The sequence below is a fragment of the Tachypleus tridentatus genome, chromosome 3 (assembly GCF_004210375.1).
Source record: "Tachypleus tridentatus isolate NWPU-2018 chromosome 3, ASM421037v1, whole genome shotgun sequence".
Taxonomy (NCBI): domain Eukaryota; kingdom Metazoa; phylum Arthropoda; class Merostomata; order Xiphosura; family Limulidae; genus Tachypleus; species Tachypleus tridentatus.
Genome location: NC_134827.1, coordinates 67,856,141 through 67,873,060, shown reverse-complemented (window position 1 = coordinate 67,873,060; position 16,920 = coordinate 67,856,141). Strand labels below are relative to the sequence as shown.

Below are 16,920 nucleotides of genomic sequence, written 5' to 3'. Positions count from 1 at the left end.
CACATTCTTTTCTCAGCCTTTGCAAGGCTTAAGTACTGAAGAACCACCTTTTTTAAATATAGACAAAATGAAGATTGGATGCATTTTTTAGACCCAAATGCTGCTTAGTTGGTAGCCTTGGTACATTGCAGTGAAATTTTATGGCATTTACATAATAATTTATATATTTTTTGTCATTTCAAAATGCATATATAAAATTTAAAAAGATTATTTTGTTTTATATTTTTCTCGTGCCAAATTTAATAATGTTTACAATTTATGCCAAGCAAGTATAAACCTTAACATTTGTAGGTAGCAAAGATAATTATTTTCTTTATTTGTTCACATAGTTTTCTGTTTTATGAATAATGACTGAAATTTAAAAATTAATTTGAAAATAGTAATAATATACATACATACATAATGTAACTGAAATGTGATTTTATTTTACAAAACACTAGGTACACTATTTGTAAAAAACTAAGACAGTTGTACTTTTTAAAGGCCACTGTTGGATATGATAATATGAGCTGCTCATGTGTCACGTGATTGCAACTTTTGTGGCATTACTGGTATTCAGACACAGCTGAAAGCTCAATAAAAGATAATAAATGTAAATAGATGAATAATGTTAAATTTAAATTATGCTTTGTTCATTCTAAAATTACTGTAATATGTTAATAGGAAACTTCAAATGTTTATTTTAAGTACAGGGTGTTCGGAAAGTCACTGCGCAGTTTTATAATCATATACATGTTTTGACTGTTTTCTTTTTCTGTGATATGTAATTAAGCAATACAGGGTTTTATATATAAGTGGAAGACAAGGAAAATAAGGGATTAATGTCGAGAAAAATTACACCAGTGACAAGTTTATATAAACTATGTCAAGTGTGTGAGTGGTGAATAAACTTAGCTGAATATGTCTAATGTTACTGGGAACATTATCTCAGTTTAGTGAAAGTACATTTGCTTTGATGACTTCTGTTGTTTATTAACATGCCTTTCCTTTCCAGTTTTGGGTTTTGTTGGAAAACAGTTTTGTTTCCTAGTAAATAATAACAATTCTTCAGAAGGTATGCTCATGGGGTAGGTAATTTTATACACTAATGTCAGTTGCATATTTGCCAAGTGACTTACTACTTATATGGCAAGATTATTCGTTAGGCTTGTTTCAAAATAGCTTTAAGCTATTTAGGATAAACAAATTGTATTGTTATGTAACAATATGCAATCATTCTATAAGGAAAAGTATGATGTAGATTTATTGTCTAGTTATTTATGGTATCTACAGGTTGGTAAGCATTTGATACTAATTTAAAAGGTTTTAGAATTGTACAGATGAAGATTTGCAATTTTCAGATAAATAAAGGTATTTTTCATCTTAAGATTGAAATTACTTTTCACTCTTGGAAGTCAGCATTTTGACTTCATGTGTTCATGATGAAGTTTTTTAGTAGAAATACTTAATTAAAAAGTAATTCTGTTAGATACAAAATAGTGGTAATATTTACTGATACTCTGCAAAACAGCATGAAGATATTCTTACATTATCAGAAGTTATAGTATGACTAATATAGTGGTTACCATGGTGGTTGCAAATGAGATGTATATGGAAAGAATTGAAAACTAACATGGTTTCCACAATTTTATCCTTTGTAAAACTTTTTATACACTCAGTTTGTTTTTGTTTCAACTTTTAAGTTTGAGACTCATTACAAAAAATATTTTGGTGAATAAATACTATCTTTTATCTCTAGTAAACCCCCTCATCTTCTTTTTTGTGGAAAGTAAAGAGATAAGAATGTTATTACAATGGTATATTTATTTGATGTCAATATTTCAGTGAAGTTATTGTCCACATGGTTCAGTGCTATGGGCGCTCTCTACAGTATGGATGCAGACATCTTTTTCACTCCATGCCGAGGATGCTGTCACTTTGGTTCGACCTAGGCACACAAGTTGTAGAGCACCAGAAGAGTAAGAAACCTCCTCAGTATCTGGAACAGTGGGAAAGGATGTTAAACGTTATGACAACCAAAGTAAATAAAATCTCTTCTGTTCTTACAATTCATTGTTGTTTTTTGTTTGGTAACAAAAAAGTATTATTATTTTATTATTATGTAGAATTACAGGTAAGACAGTAACCATACCTTAAGATTTAAATTCTAGTATACCAGTTTCTATGGATTGTATTTTATTCACAGTTTTAATTTTTCAGGTCATTCCAAATTTTGTGGAAAAGCTTCCTCCATATCTATTTTATACAGCATTTTCTCAGCTAATCTCTCGCATATGCCACTCCCATCCTGGAATATCATTACAGCTTCAGGTATGTATAGAAATAGTAAGAAAGGAAGAAAATTGTATATATTTATTCCTAGAGTACTGAAGGTTAATCATACTTGATGAATTACATACGCTAATGGAGTGATGTGTTGCTACAGATATAAGTGTTAATGATATGTTTAACAGATTTATATATTGAAGTTCACAGTTCCACACTATTTAATAATACAGTTCTGTCATATTATAAGACTTGTAGGTGGAGGAACATATCATAGGCCTTTCATTTCATGTAATGAAATTATTAAATGATATAGTGCCAAAAACAACATTAACATAAGGAAGGCAGTTTTTCACTTTTCATCAGTGAAGTATAGAAATTTTGTGACTAAACAATTAGGACAACAACAGAGTCAGAAACTACACCCTAAACCAATTGGAACAATGCTATCATCTGCAGAACAGGGATTTTGATTATCAAAAGAACCCCTAACCCAGATGATCACTGAAACAAATTTTATTGTACCACTAGCTAGATAATAAAGAAAGTTTGAGGTTGAACAAATCTCATTAGCCAAAAGTTTGCAAATTACCAACTAAATTTCAGAATCATATAATTTTTTTTGAAAAATATGGGTAAATAAACTAGAGTCACACTAATTCCATCTGATCACATATGTATGAAGAGTTCATAAAAGTTTAGAAAGTTAATAAATTTCAAGCCAGAAGCCCTTGTTCTGAAAAGTTCTTAAAAAGTAAGGGAAAAAAAATTGCCTTCCAGTATGGTACATTATACCCTCTCAAATGTTGCTCCCCATACAGAAATGTTTTTTTTCATATGCAACACGTCTTGAGCATTTACATACCTTATAATCAACTGATTCAAATGCATCTCCCCTGTAAATCATCATGCAACATCCCTCTAGCAAACAAAAAGTAGTGTGACACACACTCTAGACACATGTGACACTCCTATTGAATTTTGCCAAATTATCACTTCTCATTTGGCAGTACTCATGTCAAGGTGTATTTTGTCATGCTTTTTAAATTTGTCCAATTTTATGATTTTTTTTAATATTATTCTCAAGAGACTAGGTTGTGGTTGGTAGTTCACTAACCAGTGGTATGATCCTCATCTTAACCCTCCTCCCCCCTTCCACCTGTGTTATCAAAAAAAATAATAGATATGTAGTATCTAGCTACTTCCATTCTGTGTTTATTGGTATCTAATCTTACTAATGTGTTTACAAATTCAGAGAATATTTCTATGTTAATCAGCCATTGTATAAATAAACATCATTTCAGTTATAGTATAGTCAGTGAGGCACAGTATCACCAAAATGATATAAATCAAGAGGTGTGACCCAAATGTAAAGTGGGATTTTTTTCTTTGTCAGATTCAGAAAAGTACAAGGCTTTTGAATATTGGTTCTTATGGACTTAATATAGTCCAGAATGTTTACAAAATATGAGATAACTGAATAGAACTATAGCTTTGTCATGCTAGTACTAACTCATTAATAAATAGCACAGCTATAAGAGAGAGGATGGTTTTACTCTTTTTTATTAAAGTTTGTGGTACATAGAAGTCTTGATAATAATCCTGTCTTGAAAGGACCATACAAATTTGGAATAGGAGACTTGTATAATATTTAGGTGTTAAAACCAAAACTGACTGAGTCCAAATGTAAGTGGTTCAAAAAGTTGTTTGTTAACTCATAACTCTGGCTAAAAGGTGATTCTGTAAGTCATTTCCAACTGTTCTGTAACCACTTCTAGTTTTGTATCAATCGACAGGCCTATGTCTGGTTTTTGGCAGATAAAATGATAAAATTTCTAATAGGTAGATTTGTAAAGTTTTGTATACTTTCTGCTGCTGACGTATGTATTAAGTTAGTGAATATAAATATAATTAGCGAAAGAAATCACTGCCAACCTTTCTAAGTAAACTAATATATTCAAACTGACCACTATAGCTGAGCAGTTAGTGGTATTTTAATCAATTAATTAATTAGTACATTGTTTTAGAAATAAAAACAAATGGTGGTGGGTGCTAACAAACAGTTGCCTTCTCTCTGATCAGCAGTTCAAAAATAGTAGCACTGAGAAATAGCCATAACAGAGACAGGGCCAACAAGTTTGGTGGAAGTATGAATCAAACTCCAGATGTTTGAAATGTCAAAACTGAACAAGCTTGAAGTAAAATACAAAAGACGACAACTTATGAGGCAGTAACTACCCATATTACAAATAGTTTGTCCTGCAGATTTGTACTTAGCAGTAAACAAACAAATATAACATTAGTTTTCTTAGTTGGATGTTTGATATTATAAAAAATGGTAATAATTAAAGTTGTTTTGGATTTAATATTCAATTTCCCATAATTCAGCTCCACTGGTTTTAAAAATAATATTCATTTTTTTCTGTCAAATAAGTTTTTACAAATCAGGAAGAAGAAAAAACCCTTATTTAGATCAAATTATTATTTTGTTTATGATAATGGATAAAAATACAAACAAACTAAAAAAAAGAAAGGACACTGATATCAAATGAATATGCATTCTCATTCTTCCTGATTTTTTTAGTGAAGTGTACATCTTTTAGTCTCAAAACTATGGGATGTGGTCTTTTATATGTTGCTTCTGGCTATTTTATTTCAATTTTCAGCAATAATCAGACATCATGCTGATGTTCCACCTTCCCTTAAATCTTGCCCCCCAGTGGCTCAGTGGTATGTCTGTGTACTTACAATGCTAAAAACCATGTTTCAATACCCATGGTGGGCAGAGCACAGATAGCCCATTGAGTAGCTTTGTGCTTAATTCAAAACAACAACAACCTTAAATCTTTGTGCCAGCAGTGAAATGGACATGAGATACAAGAAATTAAATTTGAAATTCATATTGCAATCCAACTCTTTGCATTTATTGAACATGTTATAGAAAATATATTAATAATTTGGGTCCTTGTTGTACTCTAACAATTTGTTAATAACTCTTTCTGTACAAATTGTGAAAATTGCCACGTGTAGCATAAAATGATTTTTACCAACCTACCAATAAAATAATTAATTTTTATATACTTTGTTTTTATGAGTGTATTACTTATATAATATGTTCTTGAAAAATATGCGAGTATATCAGTATATAACTTTATTGAATTATACTTACGTAAATGGAAGAATCCTATTTATTATGCCATATTTCAAAGTGTCTGTATTGCATTGACCTGGTTTTTCAGAGCATTCATTACAACACTTTCTTTTTTCCTTCCATTTTGGATATCACACTCTGCATCACTTTTTTGGATGCATATTTCAACCACCAGGCAAGGGTGGAACAGAAACTAAAGCATGGACAGTTTTTTCCAGGCTATTGCTTGCAACCTACATGAGGATTGCTAGCAACAAATTTCTCTTGAGTGGCAATTCCATCTGAATTATGCATTTCCACCAGTTGCTGTGTGACCATTACGACATACCTCTTGAAAGTAAATTTTTTTTTTGCAGTATTTTTGTAAACATGAAAACTATTTAGCAGCATACATGTCAGCAAGTGTAGGTCTAGCTTCTTAAACCATGCATGAGGTTTATGACTCGGCTCATAAAGCTTCAGCAACTGTTCTGCTTTATCAACTGCTCCCGTGTTTTCATTAAACTTTTCTATATAGTATAGTTTTTTTGTAAAATTGTCTGATCCCCCCCCCAAAGTAAGTTTTATCCTTTTCAACAAAATCAGCTGAATATTTTGTGGTTATCACATATACTGCTCTTTTGTCTTCCCATTTTACTATCAGAGCATTGTCATTACGAACGAAAGCTGTGTCATGACTCTCCAGATGCTCATTAGCGAGCTCTTTTGGGATTTCTCTATTAGTGTGAATAGTTGTCATCCTCATTATATTTTGAGTTTTCAAAAAATGTGCCAATCAAGTACTTGTATACCAGTTGACTACAGTTACATGACACCCTTGTTCAAGAACAGATTCTAATAAATGGACAGTTATTTATTTTTTCATTAGATGTAAGCTTATTTACTCCTTCAACATCAAGTAAAGAATATTGATTGTTGGGTAGTCTCTGTAGTACACCCTTAAGCTGTATTCACACCAATTGTTTTCACTGTTGCACATGACAAATAATTTGATGCCTTGTACATTTAGTTTTTATGAATTGGCGAAAGCCTAGTCATCCTTTCCATAGAACTAATGCTTCATCAATTAAAATATGTTCTCCTACATCCACAGTTTTCATCAAAAATTTTCTGAAAAGCTCACCAATAGCATCCAAGCATGTATAAGTTACATTTTTTGACATCATTTATTTTAGTAAAGCATAAAAATTTTACAAATGACATGCACGTCTCTACTTGTTATGGCAGCCCAGAAAAAAATGAATACCTGTTTTATAGGGCATTCTTGCCCAATACTGGTTCATATTGTTATATTTACATATTCTAGTTTAAAAATGAAGAGTAAAAAATGTAAATATATCAATTTAAATGACATCTTTACACTGGATGCCATTTACAATTTCATTAGCTTGTGGATCAGCATCAGAAAAAGTCTTTGCTTTATCCTTTACACAAAAAGCAATATAGTTTGTAACTTCACATAATAAACTTTTTCACATACTCTAAAACTCTTTTGTTATCTGAAAAGCCAGCTGTAAGGTTGATCCCAATGAAATTACATGCTAATGTAGTTCCAGTTGTAACCCAGCATCATCAAACACATTAAGAATATATTTCAGTTCTCCAGCCATTTCATTTGATTGAGGCAAGTCTTGAAAATTTTCACTGAAATCTCAATAACCATTGCTATCTAATTCCATGTCACTTTCACTACTACTGTCAATCTACCCTCATTACTTGACATTTTTTATATCATTTTACTCAAACAAATTGTAAATGTATGCAAAATAAGACATATTTATAGCTAGTTACCATTTGATCAACACTCACATGCAACTGACACCACCCTGTTATTATTTTAGTTAATTACTGCATAACTTATTTTATGAAAGTTTCTAATTGGTCAATAAAAATGAAATCATTTAGATTGAACAGCATTATGAGACATTCAATAATGTTCTGATAAGTATAATAGGATATTTTCCTTATTAAACAGTTATCATACGAGTTAAAGGCAGTTCACACTTCTTTTTCAACTTTCCTTATTGTCCTTTTGAATTGTTCATCTAAAGTGAATTTCCTAATCTGAGGCTCAACAAAACTCTACCACAAATATAACAGAATATATGTTTAGGTCCTTTACACAAACCCCTGTTGCCATAGCAATGAATAAATAATATTGAAAAGAAAAATAATGTCATCTGGTATCCAGAAATGACACATTAGCATTGTGTATCTCATAGATAATCTTTAGCCAGTTGTTTTAAGTATTTTAAGCACAAAAACAATGTGACCCATATTCAGTGAAAATGATTCACTTATGTAAAAGTTCTAGAATTATTGTAGAACGTGTAAATATTTCAAGATAATAAAACCATCACAGGCCTGTTGTAATTAAACCATCTATCTTTAAAAAAATAAAAAATATTAAGCTAAATCCTGATAAATCCACTTTGGAATATAAAATAAAAAGTGTCCCTCAGTGGTATAGTGGTACATCTTCAGTTTCAATACTTATGCTGGACAGAGCACAGATAGACCATTGTGGAGTTTTGTGCTCAATTACAAACAAAAATGGAAAGTAAGGCTTTTCTTATAAATTTGCCCAAGCAATTCTTCCAGACATTTCCAGTTACTTATACACCAGTATGTTATTCCCATCAGTAAATCTCAGAAATATTGATTTCTCAACTGAAAGGAGAAACTCTGAATCTAAAGTTATGAATTTGATGTCTGTAAGAGTGAGCAGTACCGAAGTTTATGAAGCAAATTCCTCTAGTTGTGGAGAAGTTCATAAGAATAAAGTCAGGCAGATATGTGAAAATGCTTCATATTGTACAAATACTCATGTCCAAGCCTTTGTTGAGTGGCTTTAGTGTGAACGTATATTTTCTTACTGTACAGCACATCATGGTTTTTTATAATGTTTTTTTTTCTTCTTTTAATCGTAAGTAGATGTTTCTTCTGTTGTGGAATTTTGGAGTTGTGCTTACCATCACGTTGATGGTATCTGTTATCTCAGCCTCTTTTAAAATACCAGAACTATCCAGAAAAAAAAAGAAGAAGAAAGGAGCACATCAAATGGAAGAATCTCCTTGAGGATATTAACTCTCTGTCTGTGTATCATTGACTACACATGTCACAAGGTTTAAGCAACTTAAATTTTAAAATGTTATCAAACTACTTTTTATGTTATACCAATTAGTATAGCATAAAATCATGGCTAAGAATCCATATCTTTTTAGTATATACATTTTAAGTTCTTAATTTTATAAGGCAGTATTTAAAAAAAATCCTGAATTTCTCCTAATGTGCAACCATTTCTCCATTTTAACTATCACTCCAATAACTACAAAATAGTTTTTCAAAATTCTCTCATGTGATTAATTCTGTATTCACCTCTCAAATAACATTTTCTGAATAGAGAATTGTCAATTTCACTGTAAGTACAAGCTTTTTTGTTCCTACTGGAAAGATAATGACTAACTTGGATGAATATGTAATGGCTAGAAATCCAAGAAAATTGGGATAGTTAGAAGATATTATTTTATTTTTGCACTTCATATCCTATCTTCTTTGGTGGATTATTTAAGGTAGAGAAAACAACAGATAAATGTAAAATTTTACTGAAAAGAAACGAATATATTTAGTAAGTTTAAGGGGATTATACACAGGAAATTTGAGGTTTTTAAGATGAGAAAAAGTATTTTTTAATTGTAAAATGGAATTATTTTGTATGTAGACTATTCAAAATAAATACTCATATATTGATGAATAAATCTGTGTTTTAGTTTATTTAAAATACTTCACTAAGAATATTATTTTTTGTATGGGAAAGTCTTATAAGGTTAATCAAAAGGTTGATAAATTTTATGAAGGTATACACCATACTGAAGGTTAGAATAGGATAGTTTTCTAATAGGACTTCAGCATTTTTGTACATCACATGGTCAGTCAAATTCACTGAGTCTGAGTTGAGAGAGTTAATAAAAAAGTATACAAAGAAATATTTATTCACTTACCAAATTTTAGGTATTTGTTGGACCTCATAACAACTAAACTGGCAATAAGTAAAGGTGTGAGAAGCACAAAATAGAAAATATTATAAGAGCATCTGAAGATCATCTCATTGATAAATTACAACTAACTTGATATGTACAAATGTGCATTAGAACCTGTGTAATTTTGATTAATGTGAGCCATTGAATGTCATGAGTGTAATGTATAAATAGTAATAATGGTATCAAACCTCCCCTCCCCAAAAAAGTATGCTATATTTGTTTCTTCCTTTAATAACAGTTCTTGTTGGAAAATAGTTTTGTCTGTAAAAGTGGCTGTATGGACAGTTTGTCAAATTATAAGAGAGTTTTGGGGGAATTTCAGCCCACTTGAGTGGTGTTTTAAAAGCTGGCATTTTCCCTTATAAGATGGCTTGTGAAAACTATATAAAAATAAAACTGACCTCACTGCCCACTATGAAACTTATTAGTGGAAATTATAATGTCTGGCAGTTGTGTGTAATTCTGACCATCACAATAGAAATTATCTGTCTAAAGCCAGCATGAGTTGTGAGATGTCATTTTCACAGTTTTTATGAAATTACATACATTTTTAAATGAGACAGACTTTGTTTTAAAAAATTGAAGTAATTAGAAGCAAATGTTAGAAAATATATATTATTGGAAAAAAATTATTGTTCCAAAAACACAAGTTTGTATATAAATGTGGTTTGATTACTAGTGGTAATCAAACTGTTTTCAAATTTGTTAAGGTGTTCATTGTTTTGCACCATTAACATGTGTTACTTGATACACCCTGTTTATTTACTACTAGCTTATATGCTGAATAATGAGTGATGTGTTTTACCCAGCTCTTTATGGTTCACTCATCTTATTTGTATTTTTCCAGGATATTATTGCCAGGCTGTTAGTATCTTATTCACAGCAAGTGATGTGGATGATAATGACTGTTTCAAAGGTAACTTTTGGATAGTTTGATTTTTAAGCTTGTCAAAAAAAAATTTTTTCTGCCCCCCCCCCTTTTTTTTTTCTTAAAGTTTTTAAACTACAACATGCTACCAGATAGAGAAATTGTGTCATCTTTAGCAGGTTTAGACCAAATACCATATTTTTCTGTAAGCCTTGGAAAAACATCTAAATCAGTATTTTAAATTTGAATTTATACATTTGGCTTTAACACTGCATACACTGCTGGCCAAAATCTTAAGGCTCATAAACATAAAGAAAAAACATGCATTTTGCATTGTTAGACTCAACCACTTATTTGAGTAGAGCTTTGAAAGATGAAAATAAGAAAAAGGAAAATAAAAATAAAATTTTTTTAGCATTTAATAGGGGAAATGTGAACACTATGAAATTAGTCTAAATACTAGCTGGTCAAAAGTTTAAGTCCATACTGAAACAAAGTGTTAATCGGTAAACACGTAACGAAATTTAGTCATTTGTGTTCAAGCATTAGCATTGTCAACATCTCCCACTGACATCTCCTGTGTTACATTGGGTAAAAACATGGCAAAGGCTAAAAAGTTGACAGTGTTTGAACATGGCAGAATTGTCGAGCTGCAAAAGCAAGATCTCTCTCAACATGCCATTGCTGGTGAGATTTGGCAAAGTAAAACTGAGGGATATGGAATGAGAATTTCAAGTGGTCGGCTCAAGAAAATTTCACCGGCGTTGAGCAGGAGGATTTGACGGGTTTTCCGGCAAGACACCAGCCGATCGTCGAACCAAATTAAGGCCCTTACGGACACAGAATACAGCTCAAGAACTATGAGAGAAAGGCTTTAACAACCGTAAAAATCATCAAAGACCACACCATGAAACAGCTCAGTTAAACTTTGCTGAGAAGCACCAAACATGGGACGTAGAAAAATGGACGAAGGTTTTGTTCTCTGATGAGAAAGAATTTAACCTGGATGGTCCAGATGGCTTCCAATGTTACTGGCATGATAAGGATATCCCACCAGAGATATTTTCTACACGACACAGTGGAGGAGGTTCCATCATGATCTGGGGTGCTTTCTCCTTCTATGGAACAATGGAGCTTCAGGTTATACAGGGGCATCAAACAGCAGCTGGCCACATTGACATGTTGGAGAAAGCATCCTTATTGATTGAAGGCCTCACTTGTGTGGAAATGACTGGCTCTTTTAGCAGGACAATGCTGCAATCCACAGTGCCTGCAGAACAAAGGACTTTTTCATGGCAAATAACATGATTCCTTTGAACCATCCAGCATGTTCATCCAAACTTAACCCCATTGAAAATATTTGGTGGTAGATGGCAAGGGAAGTCTATAGAAATGGACGTTGATTCCAAACAGTGTATGATCTTCGTGAAGCCATCTTCACCACTTGGAGTAACATTCCAACTAACCTTCTGCAAACACTTATATTGACCATGCAAAAGCGAATATTTGCAGTTATTTGCAGTGATGGCCATGCAACTCACTACTGAGACCTCTTGTTGAGCACTTCTTACCCTGTTTAGGACTTCTTTTTGGTATGGTCTTAAACTCAGACCAGCTAGTATTTAGGCTAATTTTATAGTGTTCACATTTTCCCTATTATATGCTAAAAAGGTTTTATTTTTATTTTTACTTTTCTTATTTTCATCTTTCCAAGCTTTACTCAAATAAGTGGTTGAGCCTAACAACGTGAAATGCATATTTTTTCTTTATGTTCATTGGCCTTAAGATTTAGGCTAACAGAATATATCTAATAGATATATAGTATCTGTAACTTGAGTTATGAAACATGAGAATATGATTATTTAGAAGTGTGATAGTAAATTAAGTAATCTCTTTGTTCAAGTCTTTGGCTTATGCAGATGAGGAATTGATGGAAGGGGGAAAGATAAAAGGAATAGAAAAGTGTGTGAATTATGAACCTAAAGAGGATATAGTTATAAGTGATTTCTTGACACAGCACGGGGATAGAATAGTCAGTGGGGTAAGTAGGGAAAAAAGAGTTAGATTATGCTACCCTAAAACACAAGTAGAAGCCATAATTGACAGAACAAGAGATGTAATGAAAGGGACTGGCAATGTTTCAGTTTTTGTAGTGCATGTAGGTGCTAATGATGTAGGGAAGAGGAAGTCAGGGGAGCTAATTAGTAAGTATAGGGGGTTGATGAAAGCATTTAAAGGTAAAGGCTATAGATTGTGCCAAGATTAAACTCTGGAGATGAAATTTTGAGTAGATCACAAGGGTGAAATGCTAAGCTGAAATTTCTATGTAAGCATGAGCAGGTTCATCTTGTGGGATTAGTTCAGTGGGAGGAGAGATTTTTGCAGTGGACAGTTTACACAAGTAGGAAAGGATGTGGTGTGTTTGCAAGAGCTATTAACTTAGCTGTAAGGGAAGTTTTAAACTAGGACTAATTAATGATGAGGGTAAAAACAAACTAAATGAAACAAAATTAGTATAGGAAATCAGTATAAAAGTAGTTATAAGAATAGGCTTAAATGTTACTGCTGTAGTTCTAGAGCTATAAGAAATATAACACAGTTTAAGGAATTGGTATGAATAGAAGATTTTATATAATGGGAATAACTGGAACATGGTTGAATGTAGATGATTTTAATGACAGAAATTTCATGGAAATATATGGATTTATTTTATTTAACAGGAACAGAGTAGCAAAAGGAGTGGGAGGAGTGGTTCTTAATGTAAAATATGAGTTAATTCTGTTAAAGATAATAACAAGGAGATTGAATCCATTTGGGTTCATGTCAGCGCATATCAATGATAAGTTAGCTGATTGGATAGAAGATTGGGTTGATGGAAGAAAACGGGGGGGTTTGTGATGATGAGAAACCCACTTGAAATAACCATTAAAATCTTTTTCTTTCATGACAAATTATACTTATAATTCAAATTGTGATAACCCACATACATTATCTTACATTTATCATAATTAAAACCTTTCTAACCTGAAGATGACCTAAGAAGGTTGAAATGGTATTCTCTACTTTATTTTAATGAAAATAGAGGGTTGTTACAAATGTAGTTCAGTCAAACAGGATTAATATCACAAGTGTTGTACCTTAGGGCTTGGTCTTAGGACCATTGCTCTTTTTGATTTACATTAAGGACATTGATGAAGGAATATTTAATCAATTGCTTACATTTGCTGAGTATATTAAGGTATTGGGTGTTGCTAGCTGTGAAGAGGGTGCTGCTTCTTTACAAATAGATTTAGATCATTTAGTGAGTTGGACAGACAAATGGCACATTGGTTTTAATTATGATAAATGCAAGATATTGTATGAGGGTTATCATAATTTGGATGAGAATATCCTTAGCAGTTTCATGAAAGAAAAGGATCTTGGTGTAATGATTGATTACTTTCTTAATTAAGCCATCCAGGCAGTCACTAGTGTTAGGGCAAATGGGATTTTATGTTATATCTACAGAAATATTGAATATGAGTCTAAAGAGGTTATAATTTCATTGTATAAGTCACTGGTTAGGCCACATTTATAGTAGTGTTCAATCTTGACTACTTAACTTGGGAAAGGCATTGAATTTTTGGAAATAGTTCATATTAAGATGGAACGGAGAGATTGTGGTATGAAGAGAGGTTAAGATCCTTAAAATTGTTTTATCTTGAAAAAAGAACAGTTGGGTGGAACTGATTGTTTAATATTGTAAAATGAATGGATAATGTTGACACACCAACATTTTTCATATTTAACAATGAGAATAATAGAACTAAGGAACACAGATACAGATTTAAGGAAGGTAGAAGCCATTTTCAGCTAAGGCAATTTTATTTTTTAATAGGGTTATTAGCATATGGAATGGGTTACCTTTGGATGTTATGGAAGCAGTAAATTTGAGTGGGTCTAAGAGAAAGATTGACTGATATATGAATGACAGGGTCTGGCTTCAAGTATATATATTTTTAATAGTTTTAGTTTAGCTTAAAGGATAGGATAGACAAGATGGACCAACTAGTCCCTAAATATAATGTTAAGCAATGTCCAAAAATGAAGCATTATACATTTTGCAACATTATTTCAGTCTTTAATCTTTGGAGCAAAATGTATGAAGTATGCTCAAAAGTGCTGCCTTTGAATTTTTTTTTTTTTAATTTTGCACAAAGATACATGAAGGCTATCTGTGCTAGCCATCTAGCCATCCCTAATTTAGCAGTGTAAGACTAGAGGAAAGGCAGCTCGTCATCACCGCCAACACTTGGGCTACTCTTTCACCAACAAATACTGGAATTGACTGTCACATTATAACACCCCCACAGCTGAAAGAGCGAGCATGTTTGGTCCAATAGGGATTCAAACTCGCAACCCTCAGATTACGAGCCGAACACCTTAACCCACCTGGTCATGCCGGGCCAGGCTGCTTTAGAAATAAGATTGCTAATGCAAAACATTTAGTTTGCTGTTGTTTTGTTTTTTATAACATTTTAAAAAAGTAAATTGGTAAGTCATTATATTTGTTTTAACACCTAGTCTTAGAGTTGGAGGGAGATGTCTGGCAAGTTGATTTCCAAACAAAGCTTTATGACACTCTTGTTTTTGTAAATTCTGAATAATAATCTTATTTCTCATGATATTTTTAACCATACTGCTTACCAGTGAGGTCACATTTGCAGTAGTTTCTAGGTTATGAGCAATAAAAACCTCTACTTCTATCCAAAATCTCTCACAAGACAATATACAGGCTACACGTTGTATAGTACCTGAATTAGGATGTTCTTAATTTTCCTCTCAATAGCAATGATCAAGGATGTTTCAATGAATCATACTCTTCTCCATAAGTTGGGTATTTGGGGTACCTGCTTGAATTGAACACTTCTAGTTAAACAAAAAAAAAAACTGGCAGCTATTTAGTTTTTAAAGGAAAAATATACTTTTTTAAACTGGGGTGTTCAGTGACATGATTATCTTCCTTTACCCTGCTCACAAAAATAAAACTTTTTCTATAATTGTGGGTTAAAAAGTGTTTACAGGGATAATTTGTATTTGCTGGTTAGCTAGTATAGAAACTTGACAGATGTTTGGAATCTGTGAGGCCAAGGCTGATGACAATGTTGATGAGAAGGAGATTGTATATCTTGCAAGAAGTATATTTCAGTAAACATCCTATAATCAGGGTCATCTAGAGGCTAGAATCTGAAGATTCAATATCATGACTGGCTGGGGTCAAAAAATCAAATAGTTTCAAGGAATATGTTATGGGAGGAAACAAGAGATTACCAAGAAAATCCACTTCCACAGGACAAATGCTGAACAGTCTACATTCCCTGTTCTCAGAGCTGGAAATAAAACAATATGAATGTGTGTGAATGAAGTTCAAGGTGTATTTAAGTTTATTTCATGGCTGAGTATTCATTGTATGAAGATATTGTTTTGTATGAGACACTTGTCATTGTATGAAGATATTGTTTTGTATGAGGCACTTGTCATTGTATGAAGATATTGTTTTGTATGAGGCACTTGTCATTGTATGAAGATATTGTTTTATATGAGGCACTTGTCATTGTATGAAGATATTGTTTTGTATGAGGCACTTGTCATTGTAAGAAGATATTGTTTTGTATGAGGCACTTGTCATTGTAAGAAGATATTGTTTTGTATGAGGCACTTGTCATCATATGAAGATGTTTTGTATGAGGCACTTGTCATTGTATGAAGGGTAGTCGTTAAAATTGTCTTTTTTTTTTCTTCTGCTTTACTGTAGTATTTGAATTGTGGAGATCTTAATATTTCATTTATTGTTTGTATATTGCATTTTTTTGTGTAAATAACTTGTAGAGGTGAGTTTTGTGAGTCTTAAGGCTAGGTTAGTGACTCTGTTTTGTTGAAGTTGTAGTTTTCTTTTGATTCTACCAAACCTGTTAAAAATGACTTGACACCTATTCTCTATTAGGGGACATATTTAAGCTAAGTAGACTTTTATTATCATTTGTGATTTTCAATCTTTATTTTTGATGCACTTAACCTTAAATGTGCAATACACTTGCTGATGAATTTATGAATGTTCAGCTCATGTAAGATAGTTGTCAAAGGTTATATTTAAAAACTTTGCTGTGGGACACAGTTTTATATCAGCATCATTTAATTTGAGTTTTACTTTTTTAATGTTTTTTGAAAAGTTTATTGAGGCTACATCAAAATATAATTTCTGTCATTTTGATTGCAGTTTTATTCTCCAGTTGTTGCATCAGTTTACTGTAGCATCAAGATATTTTTATTCTCTGTTTCTTGTTATCAGGGTTTTTGTGCGAAGTGCCTCGAACAGCAGTATTGTTAGCATAGTGGTAAAAGTGTGTATATGTTACATTTGGAAAGAGTATGTTAATAACAAAGTTATGTAAAGGAATGGTGAGAGGATATAGAGTCTTGATGGGCTCCACCATCTAATGCTAAATGATTTTCATATAATGTTGTTAGCTCAAACAGAGACTGTGTAACCACAAAGGAAATTAGATATCCATCTTAGGATTATGTTATTCACTTTCTTATTGTGTAAGTGGTATCTA

The 16,920-nt window shown here is 32.2% G+C and overlaps 1 protein-coding gene across 3 annotated transcripts in view; it reads left to right on the top strand.

Moving 5' to 3' along the window:
- Positions 1 to 16,920, top strand: part of LOC143247045 (serine/threonine-protein kinase ATR-like) — a 66,053-nt gene that overhangs the window by 14,467 nt on the left and 34,666 nt on the right. For 2 of the 3 annotated variants that reach the window (XM_076494369.1, XM_076494372.1), the window contains exons 6-8: positions 1,825 to 2,020; positions 2,200 to 2,325; positions 10,304 to 10,372. In XM_076494369.1, coding sequence (XP_076350484.1) covers positions 1,825 to 2,020; positions 2,200 to 2,325; positions 10,304 to 10,372 — 391 coding nt within the window. The remainder of the gene's footprint in view (positions 1 to 1,824; positions 2,021 to 2,199; positions 2,326 to 10,303; positions 10,373 to 16,920) is intronic. The other variant, XM_076494370.1, reaches the window with a different exon arrangement.